General features: G+C 51.0%; 2 protein-coding genes across 4 annotated transcripts; both read left to right on the top strand.

Moving 5' to 3' along the window:
- Positions 1-4,040: 4,040 nt before the first annotated feature.
- IER3 (immediate early response 3) lies at positions 4,041-5,319 on the top strand. Its single transcript, XM_043908033.1, has 2 exons — positions 4,041-4,294; positions 4,395-5,319. Exons 1-2 carry the CDS (start codon positions 4,085-4,087, stop codon positions 4,653-4,655), a joined length of 471 nt encoding a protein of 156 aa, XP_043763968.1. The 5' UTR covers positions 4,041-4,084; the 3' UTR covers positions 4,656-5,319.
- Positions 5,320-5,631: 312 nt separating this feature from the next.
- Positions 5,632-15,878, top strand: FLOT1 (flotillin 1). 3 transcript variants are annotated; one of them, XM_043908029.1, is made up of 13 exons: positions 5,632-5,950; positions 6,104-6,312; positions 6,636-6,711; positions 6,799-6,889; positions 7,116-7,259; positions 7,397-7,516; positions 7,609-7,704; positions 7,910-8,062; positions 13,234-13,415; positions 13,572-13,617; positions 13,721-13,858; positions 14,106-14,270; positions 15,534-15,878. In XM_043908029.1, exons 2-13 carry the CDS (start codon positions 6,270-6,272, stop codon positions 15,561-15,563), a joined length of 1,284 nt encoding a protein of 427 aa, XP_043763964.1. In that variant the 5' UTR covers positions 5,632-5,950; positions 6,104-6,269; the 3' UTR covers positions 15,564-15,878. The 3 variants fall into 3 exon arrangements, with proteins under 3 accessions (XP_043763964.1, XP_043763965.1, XP_043763966.1); XM_043908030.1 differs by having other exon boundaries at positions 5,664-5,950; positions 6,256-6,312; XM_043908031.1 differs by lacking the exon at positions 6,799-6,889 and having other exon boundaries at positions 5,667-5,950.
- The last annotated feature ends 329 nt before the right edge of the window (positions 15,879-16,207 follow it).

Consider the following 16,207-nt stretch of genomic DNA (forward strand, 5'->3'; position numbering starts at 1 on the left):
GAAGGAGTGTATGCCTGTCTCAAAAGCTTGCGGTGATCCAGCCAGTGTATGTATACTATATGAGCATTTTTAGTTCCGTGCTTTCATCTTTCATTTATCAAGATTAGTGAACAACTAGTACAAACAAGGCACTCCGCTAGGCTCTATGAAAGACACAAAGACATGTGTGACACAGCCTCTGATGGAAGAGGTCAGTCAGACATGTGCTTATCTTGTGGTGGTGTTCAGTTGCTCAGTCGTGTCCCACTCTTTGAGACCCCATGGACTGCAGCATGCCAGGCATCCCTGTCCTTCACCATCTCCTGGAGCTTGCTCAAACTCACGTCCATCGAGTTGGTGATGCCATGCAATCAATCTCACCTCATCCTCTGTTGTCCCCTTTGCCTCCTGCCTTCAATCTTTGTGCACCAGGCATGATATGATCTGGTACAAAGCTCTGTTCCAGAGGCACTTCACATCCATGGAACCAGCTTTGGTCCCTTCATCCTCACACTGTTAGCACCCCAACTCTCCATGCTTCCTGACTCTAATGTTACCCATTTTATCACTAAATTCTGGTCATTTTATGCTGGCGGTATCTCTTGAAGCCACCCCTTCTCTTGGTTTCCTGTATCATAGCCCATTTCAAGCCCCTGTCTCCTTCTGTCCGAACCTCTCCAGTTGTACCGCCTCTGGCTCAGTTTCTCCTCATCCAGGGCATACTCATCCCACTCAGTTCCCAGCTTTGAACGTGCCCTCCTTTGATGTCATCCCGTGATCCACAAGCTCCATGGTCTATAGTCAAACAGTATCCCTTGGCCTGACAGCTAAGCTCTCCCCAGTGCCCAGTTCCTTCCCGGCCATCGTCACTTCCCACTGTTGTTGAACCCAGATTCCTGTGCTTATTGCACAGTGAGGTCAAACAAACAGAAACGTCAGAGTTTGGGCAGAGAAAGGCTTATGGGAAGTGCCAAGCAAGAACAACACCTCTCCACCAGAACTCCCCAGTGGTTTTCAGGGAAGAGTTATTAAAGGCAAAATTTGGATCTTCAAGGGCTATGTCATTCTTTTAAAGATTGTGCACTGTCTCCTTCCCTCCTGTTTTATGATGAGGATGAGAAGTTGCCAAAAGCTGCAAGTGCCCAGACAGAGCAATATAAGCAGACGACCTAAGGTGAGAAACAGCTTTGTAATTCCTGGGAGCTAAAAGGCTGAGGCTCCGGGTGGCTGGAGCATAGCAGAAGAGGGGAAGAAAGGTTAAAATGAATTTGGAGAGGAAGAAATGAGATTTTGAAGATACTGTTAAGGAACAAAGTTCATGTTCACCAGCCCAAGGCACAGTGAGGCCACATAAACTGAAATGTCAGAGTCTGGAGCAGAGAAAGGTTTATTGCAGGGCCGAGCAAAAACACGTGGCTCTACACAAAAATCCCTGATAATTTTTGGTGGGAAAGTTTTTATAGGCAAAATTTGGGGTGAGGGCTGCGGCGTGTGTGACTTTCTTCTGATTGGTTGGTGGTGAGGTAACAGGACAGTGCTCCTGGAATCTTGTGCTCAGCCAGAAGTTGCCATCCTCCAACTGAATGGGTTCCTCACTTTCCTGTATAAGGAACTAAGATACACTGGTATGTATATTCCTTGAGGGAGCTTCTCCAGTGGCTCAGTGGTAAAGAATCCACCTGCAGTGTAGGAGCCACAGGAGACATGGGCTCAATCCCTGGATCAGGAAAATCCCCTGGAGGAAGGCATGGCAACCCACTCCAGTATTCTTGCCTGGAGAATCCCATGGACAGAGGAGCCTGGGGGGCTACAATCCATGGGGTCACAAAGAGTTGGACAAGACTGAAGCGACTGAGTACTCTTGTATATCCCACGAGGGGGAATCAGGACCTTGCTTTAACCGTAGTATTTTTTTCTTTTTTAATTGTTTGGCCACACCATGCAGGCATGTGGCATCTTCCCTGGACAGGGTTCAAACCCATGCCCCCTGCAGTAGAAGCTCAGAGTCTTAAACCTCTGGACCCCCAGGGAAGCCCTGCACTGCTGTTTCTTCACTGCTCCTCCTATGTTTCTGCATTCCCTTCTGTCCCTAATTAGTAACTGTTTGCATCTGCCCTTTGGAGCCCAGGGACGGTCTAAGAGGCTGAAGCTTTTTTCCTAGAAACAAGAAACGGGGGACACAGAAAGGTTTTGGTCCCCAGGAGGGCCCCACAGGGTCCTGCTGGGTTTCACCACCACTTCTTGACGGGAAGCTTATCCTGAGATTGTTTTTCTTGTGATTCCCCAAACACATCCTGTACTTTTCCAGCTCAAGGCCTCTGCTGATTCCATTCCCCTTCTCAGTCATCTTCCACATCTGACTTTGTGTCATCCCACCCACTGTTCAAGGTCATCTCAAATGCCATGCTTCCCTGTTGCCTTGTCTGATTGATTAGATACACAGGAACAGTTGCTCTGTTGGGTTCCCCTTAGACTTACTCTTCCATTTTCTTAGAACCTGATGTGCTTGCTTTATCTGGCTTAGCTCACTCACCAACACACATGCTGGAACCTACCCCAGTACTCAACAGTACCTTTTAACAGGGTGTCTGGCCCTGTTGGGGCTTCCCAGGTGGCACTAGTGGTAAAGAACCTGCCTGTTAATGCAGGAGATGTAAGAGATACAGATTCAATCCCTGGATTGGGAAGATCCCCTGTAGGAGGAAATGGCAACCCACTCCAGTATTCTTGCCTGGAGAATCCCATGGACAGAGGAGCCTGGCAGGCTGCAGTCCATAGGGCTGCAGAGTTGGACACGACTAAAGCAATTTAACACACACACACACTGGCCCTGTTGAATGCTCAAAAGATGTTAAATTCTGTGTCCACAGCAACTGTCTCTAAGGCAGTTATGAAAATTTGTCCATTCTCTCTTGCATCGTTATCATCACCACATTTGCATAATGTCTCACAGTTTAAATGTTCTTCATATAAACTTAAACCCAGGTGGCTGCTAACATCTTGCCTTTGTATTTTGTGGTCCTCTGCGCCAGCCATGAATGAACATTTCTGCACATTGTGGGGTTGCCCCTGTGTAGTCTCTGCAATTTTGTTCGTTGCGTGTAACACGCATGTTGATGGGGAACAGAATACACCACTCCAAAATGTGCTCCTCTGTATTGTGAATTATTTGGAGCAATCAAGAGCCAGCAGAATCTCCCTTCACTGCTTAAATAACTGAGGTAGGGGGCCTGGTCCAGCGATAACATTCACCGGAAAAACTTACCTGCTCGGCAGGACAAACATCTCATTAGCAATCACCTGCTCTTCCCATCTTCCTGTGAGTTACCCACCCCTCCTTCAAGCCCCAGGCCTCTTTCCCATTCCTTAGCTCAAGATGGCAGATAAGCTTCAATTGCCTGACTGCCTTTGAGTCGCAAGTTTTGTTGGGCTCCTGTTAAGTATGCAATTACATTTGTTTTCTCCTGTTAATCTGTCCTAGGTCAATTTAATTATTGAACCAGCCAAAGAAACTAGAAGAAAAGGAGAAATTTTTCCATCTCTACAACATGGTGTGTGTGTGCGCGAGCTAAAGCAGGCAGACTTGTGTCTGTGTGTACTAGTGTGTTTATTTCTCTTGGGCTTCTTGGCTGTTTCTTAATGACTTCCCTCCTAGGCTACTGTTTTCTGAGTCCCTACAAACGTGTGAATATGCACTGTAACTGTGGTTCCTAGACTGCTGGATCAGGATTGTAACAAGGGAGCCAGACTTCCTTATGTAAGCCTTCCAGCACGTCCCCAGAGATGGGGATTTGTGGCTGAACCGTCTCAAACTGTCTGTGGGCCCCTCTCCAGTTGCCACATGTCCTGACATGTGCCCGCAGTCTGGGATTTCACCCGCCTCCACTCACAACTCACACACTCACAACGCACACTTGGGGTGCCTACGGTTGGCACTGGCCAAGTCTCCGCCCCCTCCTTTGCTTAATCTTCGGAATTTCCAGCCGACCGTCCAACCTCTCCCAGCCCAGGGTGGAGTTGAGAAGGGCCCGCCCAGTTCTCGGGGTACATAACTAGCTCTGCGGGACTGCGGGGCCACTCGTCCTTCGGCTCAGCTCAGCGCACAATGTGTCACTCTCGCAGCTCCCTCCCCACCATGACCGTCCTGCGGGCTCCGACCCCGGTCTCCTCCACCAGCCCGGGACCCCGACGGGGCTCCGGTCCAGAGATCTTCACCTTCGACCCTCTCCCGGAGCCCGCGGTGGCCCCCGCCGCGCGCCCAAGCGCCACCCGCGGGCACCGAAAGCGCAGCCGTAGGGTCCTCTACCCACGAGTGGTGAGTGTCGCCGAAGTGGACAGCCCCGGGGGAAGAGCAGGGTTAATCACTGGACGCCAGGGCCCCGATCTGACCTGTTCTTTTTGTCACCTCCCCTCAGGTCCGGCGTCAGCTGCCAGTCGAGGATCCGAACCCTGCCAAAAGGCTGCTCTTTATCCTGCTGACCATCATCTTCTGCCAGATCCTAATGGCTGAAGACGGTGCGTCTGCACCCCTGGCCCCGGAGGACACCTCCAACGCGCCGTCCCCCGCGCCCACCGCTGCAGCCCCGGTCTTCGAGCCCCTTAATCTGACCTCGGAGCCCTCGGACTACGCTTTGGATCTCAGCACTTTTCTCCAGCAACACCCGGCCGCCTTCTAACCGGGACTCCCCACATCCCCACAAAGAACCTGAAAAACCAAGAAACACTGGGTGTACCTGGTGCGCAAGAGCGTATCCCAAACTGGGACTCGCGAGGCAACTCGCACTCAGAACACTACGGCGGAGACGCCAGTCCGAGCCTGGGAGAGACAGGAACCGGCACGCCGGGGCTAGGCCGGGTGGGGAAGGAGTGCGTCGTTAACTTATTTCTCATTGCTCCTAATAATATTTATGTGTATTTATGTGTGTCCCCTAGGTGATGGAGGGGTGTGTGTAATATTTATTTTAACTTATGCAGGAGTGCGAGATGTGCACCTTGCTGCAAATGCAGGTCTCTGGGTATTTATTGGGCTCTGTGGGATTGGTGGAGGCAAGCACCCAGAACTGAGGGAGGCCGGGAAAAGGGATGGAGGAAGCCCGGGTCGAGATGGCGCCCGGGCTGGGAGTCAAGGACGGTGGTGGGTCGTAGTGACACTCTCAGTCCTCCAGCATCTCAACTCGTGAGTCTGTGAAGATTCGGGGAGCCGTTGAGAATAAGGTCCCTGGCCTTCGATCTCCTCCAAGTTGCCTCCAAGGGGGTGGCTGCGGGGTCGGTGGGCTGTCAGGAGGCTGGGGTCGCCCCGTATGTTCTATGAACACAAATAAACTTGATTTATTGTCAGCAGTCATGTGTCTCTTTGCAAGCGGCGGTCCCCCACTCTCCTTAAGGCGCCAGGGGGAGGAGGAGGAGCCGGCCGGAGAAGCCGCAGTCAAGTCCCCAGCCGATGCTCCTCCCCGGGTCCCTGAGCCCCTCCTCCCAGAACCACTGAACCCAGCATCTTGTGACCGGATGCTGTCAATCGTTGCCCAGTCTGCGGTTTTTCTCAGTTCACGAGGGGCAAGTCCGACGTGAGTCAACCTCCCTCTCCCCGGGTGCAGGACTCACGGAAGTCACGTCGCGCGAGGCGGGGCGTGAGGCGGCCTGGGCGGGACTTCCGGCCCCAGAAGGGCGGCTGAGTGGGGCCTCCTCCCCCTTCCCGGGGCCTCTTCTGCAGCTCTCGAGGGCTGCGGATCTGAGCTGGGCCTGCCGGGAAAGAGGCGGGTCGGACGCCCGAGGCGCGGGGCGGGTGGGGAGGGTGGTCCTACGTGGGGGGCGGGGTCGCGTCTGCAGTAGCAACAGGGTGCGGCTGGGCTGGGGGCGCGGGCCCAGCTCCCAGGGAGACCCTGCGCGGGCGGCACCTGCTAGACTCCCAGGTCCCCTGCGCAGCCCCGCCCTCCCTGGGACCCCGGCGCGGCCGCCGCCCGAGTCCGGGAAGGTAGGTGGGGGAGGGGAGATGGAGTGGGTTGCAGAAGAACAGGGAGGGTAGCGCAAGGGTCTGGGGACCACTGCGGTTTGGAGAGCTTCATATCACTGAAGGTGGGGCGCGGCAAGCGGCTGAGAATCGCTGGCTGTTTGCGAAATTTCACAGGAAAAGCCTTAGCGGATCCCGGGCTGCGGAAGAGCCTGGGGCCTCGGCGTCTGCAAGCTGGGCGGGACTGACTGGAAAGGGAAAGAGTTCTCTCCTGTGGACTGCGCGGTGCCCCTTCGCATCCGCAAAGGCTTTCTCTCCCCCTTCTCCAGCTCCAGCCTGAGCCATGTTTTTCACCTGTGGCCCAAATGAGGCCATGGTGGTCTCCGGTAAGTATTGTTTTCTGCTCAGCCAGTGATCCCCCCTGCAGAGGTCCGTTCAGAGGAAGTCCCTGCAGAGGTCTCTTCCCTCTCTCCCTACCAGCTCCCCAGCGCCAGACCTTCTGTCTACGCCACCCACGATGGCTGCATGCCACCCACTTGTGATTATTCCTTCCCTAGCCTTCCAAGGCCTGGACTGCCCCTGGCCCCTGTCAGCTTCCAGCTTTCCTCGTGGAGGTTGCTCCCACGCTCCCTTCCCAAGTTCTGTCTCCCATGTTACACCTCTACAGTGGCCACGGGCCACCACACCTCACTGCCCCCTCCCTTTTCAGGTTTCTGCCGGAGCCCCCCAGTCATGGTAGCTGGAGGCCGTGTCTTTGTTCTGCCCTGCATTCAGCAAATCCAGAGGTAGGTAGCAAGAAAACTGGGGAAAGGGAACCCCCATTTTCTCCTTTTCTTCCTTTTCATGCTGTCCACCCCTTCTCTTTCCCTTAGGATCTCACTCAACACACTGACCCTCAATGTCAAGAGTGAAAAGGTTTACACTCGCCATGGGGTCCCCATCTCAGTCACTGGCATTGCCCAGGTGAGGCTTTCAGAGCCTTTCCCCCAAAGCCCGCTCCCCAACCCAGCAACTTCTGTGTCCCCAGATGTTAAGAATCTTCCACGGCCTTCCCTACCTCTGCCTGTGGAGAAATTTCTCTGTGAGTCTCCACTTCTCCAGGGATCCCCAAGGCACCTGACTCTCCCTGCCTCTACTCTGGCTTCAGGAGGGCTTCCCCACACTCACCCCAACTCTGTTCTGGCTACAGGTGAAGATCCAGGGCCAGAACAAGGAGATGCTGGCTGCCGCCTGCCAGATGTTCCTGGGGAAGACGGAGGCAGAGATCGCCCACATTGCGCTGGAGACACTGGAGGGCCACCAGAGGGCTATCATGGCCCACATGACCGTGGAGGTGGGCCTGAGGGCAGGGAGAGATGGGGAAGGGATGCCAGAGTGCAAGGGGTCTAGGAACCCAACTAGTCTGAAGAAGACAGTGCCCAGAGGATCTGAGCATGTCCCTTCCTTCCTCCTTCCATCCTGTTATCCCAGGAAATCTATAAGGACAGGCAGAAATTCTCAGAGCAGGTTTTCAAAGTGGCCTCCTCAGACCTGGTCAACATGGGCATCAGTGTGGTCAGCTACACCCTGAAGGACATTCACGATGATCAGGTAAACCTCAGCAGTTGGTCCTCCCTGCTTCCCTGCTCCCATCTGATAAACCTTCCCTCCTGAGGATTGTGACATCTGCATCTCTCCCACAGGACTATTTGCACTCCTTGGGGAAGGCTCGAACAGCTCAGGTCCAAAAAGATGCTCGGATTGGGGAAGCAGAAGCCAAAAGAGACGCCGGGATCCGGGTGAGAGAGCTGGGGGTTGCTTGGTCTCCGAGTGCTTTTTGTGGGGCAGGGGGGCTGGCGCGAGGGCCAGTGGAGCAGGGTTGGCAGAGGACATAAATGAGGCCAGGCCCAGGGCGAAGTCGGAGGAGCTCGGTGGAGAGCAGGCTCTCTCCCTGGGGCCACCTTCTTCCTACTCTGATGCCCTACCCGATCTCTGCATGAACAGGAGGCCAAAGCCAAGCAGGAAAAGGTGTCTGCTCAGTACCTGAGCGAGATCGAAATGGCCAAGGCACAGAGGGACTACGAACTGAAGAAGGCCGCATATGACATCGAAGTCAACACGCGCCGAGCACAGGCTGACCTGGCCTATCAACTTCAGGTCAGAGTCCCCATGCTGGCCCTGCAGCCAGGCTGGACTTGACTCTCTCCCCGTTCTCAGGCCACCACTCTCTCTCATATCCTGCTCTGATCCCCTTATTCTTACTCTCGGTTTCTGACCCAACTCCTCCGTATTAGGAAGATTTAAAAGACCTGAATGTTTCAGCTGAAAAGTAAAGAAAAGGCCTAGAAAGGGGGTGTAGATAGGGCTGATCACGGGCTTGGGACAGGTTGTGTCCTGGGCAAGGGCACCTGGATGAGGGGTGAACCAGAGCTCGGATCAGCCTGTGCTCCACTACCCAAGCTGTGCATTGGGCTGAATGAATGGGTCTGCATCTCCCCAGAGGAACGGGTGCCTTTTTCTCATGGCGGTCCTCCACAGGCTCCCAGCAGCCCTGGCAATCACAGAGGGTATGAGGAAGGGAAACGTGGACTTGGTCTCTGAATCCCGCAAAGTGACCTGTGGGGGCCTTGATAGTGCAGCAAAGTGTAGTTGATCCTTATCATTTGCAGATCTTGTATTTGAGAATTTGCCTCAGTGCTAAAATGTTTTAAAGAGCTAATGCTAAATGAGCACTGGTTTAAATGCTAAAAGAGCACTGGTTTCCCTACTGCTCTTTGTATTGATGACCATTTGCAGACACGCACAGAGTGGAGAAAAATTTGAGTTGCCTGATAATGAGCCTCTCAGTTGAGGTTGAACAACATATTTTTCCCTTCTTGTTTTAGCTCCTACTGTAAACAATGTCATTTTCACAGTATATTCAGTGCTACATATTTTGCACTTTTGTGCTCTATGTTGGTGATTTCACAGTTCAAAATGCCCCCAAGTGCTGAGTGCCGTCTAGTGTTCCTAAGTCCAAGAAGACTTGATGTGCTTGAGGGAGAAAATACGTGTGTTAGATAAGCTTCTTTCAGGCATGAGTTACAGTGCTGTTGGATGTGAGTTCATTGTTAATGAATCAACAAATACATTACATATGGTGTCTTTACACAGAAATACATAAAACAAGGATATATAGGACTTCCCTGATAATCCAGTGGTTAAGACTGTGCTTCCAGTGCAGGGGTCAATCCCTGGTTGGGGAACTAAGATCCCACAATAAGTATTTGTTAATTCAGTGTTCATGGCTACTTTATGAAAACCGGAACTACCATGAATAATGAGAATCAACTGTACTTTGAGACCTTTACCCAATATTATGAAATTCATTTTTGCCAAGGGTTGGTGCAGGCTGAAAGCATTAAGGGCAACACATCTTTAGTTATGATATTAAATCCCTTGTGGCTTGACGGGTACCTGAGTGTGGCAAAGTACTTTGCTGCTCAAAGTGTGGTCTGCCTCCCAGCAACAGCACATCCCTGGGGAGCTTGTTATAAATACAAAATCTGAGGCTCCAGCCCAACAGACCAAATCAGAATCTGTATTTTAACAAAATCTCTAGGTGATTCACGTACACATTGAAGTTTGAGAATTATTGATTTAGTGAAAACCACCAGCTTGGGTGGGAATTTTATCTTCTCAACATGGCTTTCCTTGTCTGCTAATCAAAGGATAGCCTGGTTTGGGTTCTGTTCAACTTTTATTAGTTCCTCATTTTGTGTCAGACTTTGTGCTAGGTGCTGGAAAAATAAGGATTTATTCAACCGAGATCCTTTAGGTGCCTACTATATGCCAGGCATTGGAGGTGAGTATATAAGTATGAAAGAGATAGAATAAAAGTCCTGCCCTCGTGGAGCTTTACATTATAATACATGAAACAACAAATAAGCCAATAAATATCTTCATTGGCTCTAATTAAGTTGTTTAAGTGCTATGAAGGAAATAAATCAGTGGTATTCTGTTGGAGGGGTACTCTATTAGGTTTGGGGTGATCAGAGAAAGCTTCTGTGAGGAAATGATAGATAAGATAACCCTGAAGATGAGAAAGAGCCAGCAATGTAAAGAGTTGCAAGCCAAGAATGTTCTAGTCCAGTGCTGTTCAAAGAGAACTTTCTGTGATGATGGAAATGCTATATATCTGTGCCGTGATGTTGAGCACTCGTAATGAGGCTTGTGTGACGGAGGCACTGCATTTTAAATTTTTTTATTTTAACTTACTTATATATACAAGTGACTAGGTAGGGGACTTGTACATGCAAAGACTTTGATATAGGAAAGAGGGGGTGTGTCCCAGGAACACAAAGGAGGTTTCTGATCCGGCATGGCTGGTGTGCTGTGAGGGAACCAGATCTCCTAGGGTTTGGGGAGCCAGTATTCTTGTCTGGAGAATCCCCATGAACAGAGGAGCCTGGTGGGCTACAGTCCATGGGGTCGCAAAGAGTAGGACATGACTGAGCGACTAAACACACAACAACAGATGGAAACTTAGAAGAAAATTCAAAGCACGATGGGAGCCTATTGGAGAACTTCAGGAAGGGAAGTGCTCTGGTCTAATTTACATTTTTACAAAGATCAGTCCAGCTGCTGCATCGAGAATTGATTGTCAAAAGAGAACAGAGGAAGCAAGATGAATTAGAAGGTTTGTCAAAGCAGATGAATGGCATAAATGCAGCTAATTGCATTCCCTCTTAACATCTCACTAAATCCACATAGAGTAATGGGGGGAAAAAAGTGGAGCGAATAGGAACAGAAGGAACAAACCATAGCATCACTGTGGAAGCTGCAAAATCGTGGCAACTGATGACTAAAGAAGCGTCTGAGACAGCTGAGCGCAGAGCTGCAGGGGAGAAAACAATGAAATGACCTGAGGCACAGAAGTTGTCAGCACCAGGGGCCTCTGGAGCTGGGATAAGTCGGTTGAAATAAGGAGAAACAGGTGAAAAGTGACTTCTTAGAGCTGTCTGCCTCTGAGTGATGCTCCCTGTCCCAGTAACAGGCATGAAGAGACTGCCTATTGAATGCTGAATACTGACCGCTTCCCCAGCCCCTTATTCCACATGGCTCCCAGAACCCCCATATTCCAAAGAAGAGATCAGAAGACTGCTCTGGGGAACATGACCAACCCAATATGAAAGACTTGAAGGGCCTGAGAGGTTCCTCAGCAGATGAACTACCCAGGTCACCCTAGAGTGAAGCTCAAAGCCTCTGAGCCTCACCCACATACCCAGAGCTTCCTTCAGTGTTTCTGACCTTCCTCCCTGTGAGCAGACAAGCACAGACTCCCTGACATGTGAAGGATCCTGCAACAAGAAGGATAGGCCAAAACCACAAACAAGCAAAGCAGTTTGGAGGATATGTGCCATGCAGAGAGAAGAAAGCTTAAAAAAAAAATAATATCCTCAGTAAGATAAAAGAATAATTCATATCCAGCAAATCAAGACATAGAAAACAAAGAGCTTTTAGAAATTAATAAGGTGGCAGAAATGGAAAAAAATGGAAGAGAAATTCTAATAAACTTGTCAGAAGATAGAACAAAACAGATGGAAAAATTAGGAAAAAATATTAGTGGCCAGCCCAGGAGACGCAACAGAACAAAACGGAAGGAAATCATCAGTGAAAAAAATCAGACATGTTTATCTGACTTTCTAGATTGAAATGATCCACCAAGTACCTAACATGGTGGATGAAAAACATCTGCCTTGAAGCACATCACTGAAATTTCAGAACAACAAGGATGAAAGAACTAAAAGCTTCCAGAGAGAATGAAGAGATCTCAAGCAAAGGGTCAAGCAGCAGAATGACTTCAGATTTCTCAAGAAGCTAGAGGACCATAGAGCAATGCCTTCAAAATTCTGGTGAAAAATTAATAACAGCATAGTAACCTGAACTCGGGGGGCTTCCCTGGTGGCTCAGGAGGTAAAGAATCTGCCTGCAATACAGGAGACCCTGGTTTGATTCTTGGGTTGTGAAGATCCCCTGGAGAAGGGAATGGCAACCCACTCCAGTATTCTTGCTCGGAGAATCTCATGGACAGAGGAGCCTGGCGGATTACAGTCCATGGAGTTGCAAAGAGTCGGGCACGACTTAGCGACTAACACTTTCACAACCTGTACTCAACTGAATCATCATTCAAATAGAAGAACGAAATCAACCCACAGAAGCAAGATCTCAAAAAACTTATATCCCATGTACTCTTTCTGAGGGAGCTGCTGGAGGCTGGGTCTAAAGAAGAGAAAGAAGTGGGTGGAAGTGGGGGCTCTAACAGGAACACTGTGATGCTGCACACTGAGGTCAAGTGTTAACTAGTCCAGTTTGGAACAGGTTTGAAATTTTAGGGTCAAAGAGGACAGGGCACCACGTCTAGAAGCTCCCTTCCTCTGGAATGAACACATGGGCCCTTTAAAGGCAGGGGCTCCATCTCTCATGTGGCTATATCACAGGCAAGATGGTGCATGGCTAAGCCAGAGCAATGAGGCAAGAAGTATGTTCTTTTTCCAGACCTCTGCTCACCGACATGTTGGCAAGCGCCTTCTGACCCTTGTACTCTCCAAGGAATAAGAAAATGAAATCTGCCTAAGTAAGAGGAAGTAGTCTATGATGTATACATACCCTTGTAGTTGCTTACAGTAGTTCTGGAAGGATACACAAGAAGCTGGTCACAGTGGTGGTTTGAGAGGAAGGGAACCAACGAGGTGGCTTGAGAAATAGGTTGGAGGAGATCTTGCTTTACTTTTTTTCTTTTGAATTTGGACCACCTACAAAAGATAAACCATACACACCATCCCCCTACTCCCCAAAAGCCGGCGAGAGGCTATTCAGAAGCCAGTTGCCAGTGGCTTGCACTCAGATAACCGCTGTGCTGATGGAGAGAAATGGCTGGACTTGGAGGTCCATGGTCACCATGCGCTCAGTGCCCTCCAGGCGCTCATATTCTACAGGAAGACTTGGTGGAGAAATAGGATGATGGGGAGCTCAATGGAGGGATGCTTCACCTGGCCTGAGGGCAAACAGGGGCTGGGTTACAGCCCCATCCAGCCCTGAAGCTAGTTAAGACTGCCTGGGGAACAGCCCTAATCATGGATATTGACTCTGTTGGGGGAGGACCGGACCACTCCCCAGGTCATACCTCAGATCTGTCCCAGAAATGGACTGCACTGGGCAGGCTGAGCCCGCGGAGACTAGCTGCACGTCGTGTGCTCTATGTGAATATCCTGCCCTGGAGCCTTGGCCCTCCCTGCTTCCCAGGCACTTGCTCTTCAGCTCTGACTCTGAGCATCCCTCCTACGCAGGTGGCCAAGACGAAACAGCAGATCGAGGAGCAGCGGGTGCAGGTGCAGGTGGTGGAGCGGGCCCAGCAGGTGGCAGTGCAGGAGCAGGAGATCGCCCGCCGGGAGAAGGAGCTGGAGGCCCGCGTGCGCAAGCCGGCGGAAGCGGAGCGCTACAGGCTGGAGCGCCTGGCGGAGGCAGAGAAGTAAACACCCCTCCCTGCCCGCCTGGGGGCTCCTTCACCACCTGGGCGCCCCCAGACAAAAAGCTGAGGCCTTCTCTATCTGTCCTCCATCTGCGGAGTCTTTCTCCCAGAGCGAGGGCTGTTCTTCAACTACCCCCTCCACTCCCCTTTGCCCAGGTCCCAGCTGATCATGCAAGCGGAGGCAGAAGCCGAGTCTGTGCGGGTGAGTTAGCCGACTGGTGGAGGGAGTGGGGTGATGCTGGTGCTGGGGTCTCATGTCCTTACCTACCTCCGTTGGTACCTCACGTGTTCTGTACCCTCCTCAGATGCGTGGGGAAGCCGAGGCCTTTGCCATAGAGGCCCGAGCCAGGGCCGAGGCTGAGCAGATGGCCAAGAAGGCAGAGGCATTCCAGCTGTACCAGGAGGCTGCTCAGCTGGACATGCTGCTGGAGAAGCTGCCCCAGGTCTGGGGCGGGGCCGGAGGCAGGGGGTGGGGGTCGGGGTGGTGGAGGGCATATGGACAAGAGCAGAGAGGGACAGGAGAGAACCAGGCTAGGGGCCATGAATTAGGGGTGGGAGTTACAAACCAGTGACCAAAGCAAGGAGGGGTGATCCTCACAAAAGCGAAGAACACAGGTCTTAAAACCCAGGATAAGGAGTCTTAGGATGGGTGGTGAGACCCTGGTGCTGAGTGGACATCTTACCTACCAGGTGGCAGAGGAGATCAGTGGTCCTCTGACCTCAGCCAATAAGATCACACTGGTGTCCAGTGGAAGTGGGGCCATGGGGGCGGCCAAAGTGACCGGGGAAGTGCTGGACATCCTGAGCCGCCTGCCGGAGAGCGTCGAGAGACTCACAGGCGTCAGCATCTCCCAGGTGAGGGTTTCTAGGGTTTCTAGGTTTCTAGGGTGGGGCTGGGAGCCGAATTGCCGGGTTCCTGTGGCACACGACACAGCGGGCCCAGCACGGGCCAGCACCCAGGAGGCCTGGGGCTGCTGACATTTAGCAGTTGCTTTCCATGTACCAGACACAGTGCTAAGCTCCTGCACAAATGGTTTAAAAAACTTTTTAAAATCAAACTTCCTTTGGGGTGTGTAGGGTTTTACAAAGTGAAGAAACTGAACTTTCAATTTAGCCCATGTCATTCATACATGGTGAAGCTGGGCTTCAAACCCAGGCCCGCTGTCTCCAGAGCCTGTGCTTTCTTGGTCAGCCCGTGTGTGTGTGTGGCTGTGTGTGTGCGTGTGTGGTTGTGTGTGTGCGTGGCTGTGTGTGCACATGGCTGTGTGTGTGTGGCTCTGGCTGTGGCTGTGTGTGTCTGGCTGTGTGTGTAGCTCAGTTGTGTGCAACTATCTAAGCCTATGGACTGTAGCCCACCAGGCTTCTCTGTCCATGGAATTCTTCAGGCAAGAATACTGGAGTGGGTTGCCATGCCCTTTTCCAGGGGATCTTCTTGATCCAGGGACTGAACCTGGGTCTCCTGCATTGCAGGCAGACTACCTTCTGAGTCACCAGGGAACTAACCCACTAGCAGAAGGAACTGATTACAGCCTGTTGATGTTGAATTCCAAGGTGTATCACTGCTTTCCTTGGTGCCTGTTTATTCACCTGTTGGTTATGGTAGAGATCAGGGAGTGGGATCTGGAGCCAGACTGTTGTGGCGTGAATCCTGGCTGCAGTGCATGCCAGCTGACCTTCGACAAGTTCATCTTCTCTGCACTTGTTTCTTCACCTTAAAGCCAGGTCAATTAAAAGTAACCACCCTGTTGAATTGTTAAGGGGATTAAATGGGTAAATATTTGCAGTGTTTAGTGCCTAACACATAGTAAGTATTATATGAAGAGTGTGTTAAATAAATGCCTGTGTAAATAAAAGCACTGGGCTGAATCAGTGACCTTTGAGCTGGGTTCCCTGGAGTCTCCCTGAGGGCCTGTACAAGCAGAGATCTGGCCCCCTTCACCCCTTTCTTCACTCATACAAGAATTTGAATGACCGCTTGGCAGAGGGGGTGAGATAGGGTACTAGGAGAAGCTAGGATACTTCTGTAAGAATGTCCTCTCTGCAGCCCATTCGTCCAGATGGGAGCCTGGGAGAACAGGGTACCTGGTTCAGAGAGTCACTACTGTTGTCTTTTGCCAGGTGAACCACAAGCCTCTGCGAACAGCCTGAGTCCTGGACCTTCGTGATGCCCCATCTCATAACTCATGTTGCCTGAATGGTCGTTATTGCACGCATTTCAGTTGGCTCCCTGAGCACATCACCTCTCCTTGCCAAATAGCCTGTGCCTTGCCCTGGAGGGGAATTGTTCCCTTTCCTAATCCCATACTGCCAAGACTGCCAGTCCCCCAGGGCTCCCATGCCTTCTGATGACCCACCTTATTTAAACTAAGCCTGTTGTCCAGAATTCTTCCCTGACCAAATCTTGAGGGATGGTCTGCAGGTTCTCAACTTTGTCAAATAAATCAGTTAAGTACTGATACTTAATTCAGTGTAACATTCAAAATGAACACTAGAGTGTAGCTTTCTCTCTTGCATTCAATGTGCTTTTTTACAGTGGGAGCAAAGCGGTAGTTACTTGTATACTGTTAAGAGTTGTAAAGTACCCCCACTCTACCCTGAAGTTCATTATAATCAGAAAAGCATGCTTAAGTAGAAGCAGTATCATTAATTATATTAGTTCCTAGTTACTGAAAATAAAGCAAAGGGAAATTTGAGACTGTTAACATTGTGCTCTTTGAAGCATGAGTTATTAGGTGTAACATTAAAGTGTCAGTTTAGCATGGGACTATGATGTGACACCACCCCTCCCCAGG

Source organism: Cervus elaphus, chromosome 7, assembly GCF_910594005.1.
Source record: "Cervus elaphus chromosome 7, mCerEla1.1, whole genome shotgun sequence".
NCBI classification, from domain to species: domain Eukaryota; kingdom Metazoa; phylum Chordata; class Mammalia; order Artiodactyla; family Cervidae; genus Cervus; species Cervus elaphus.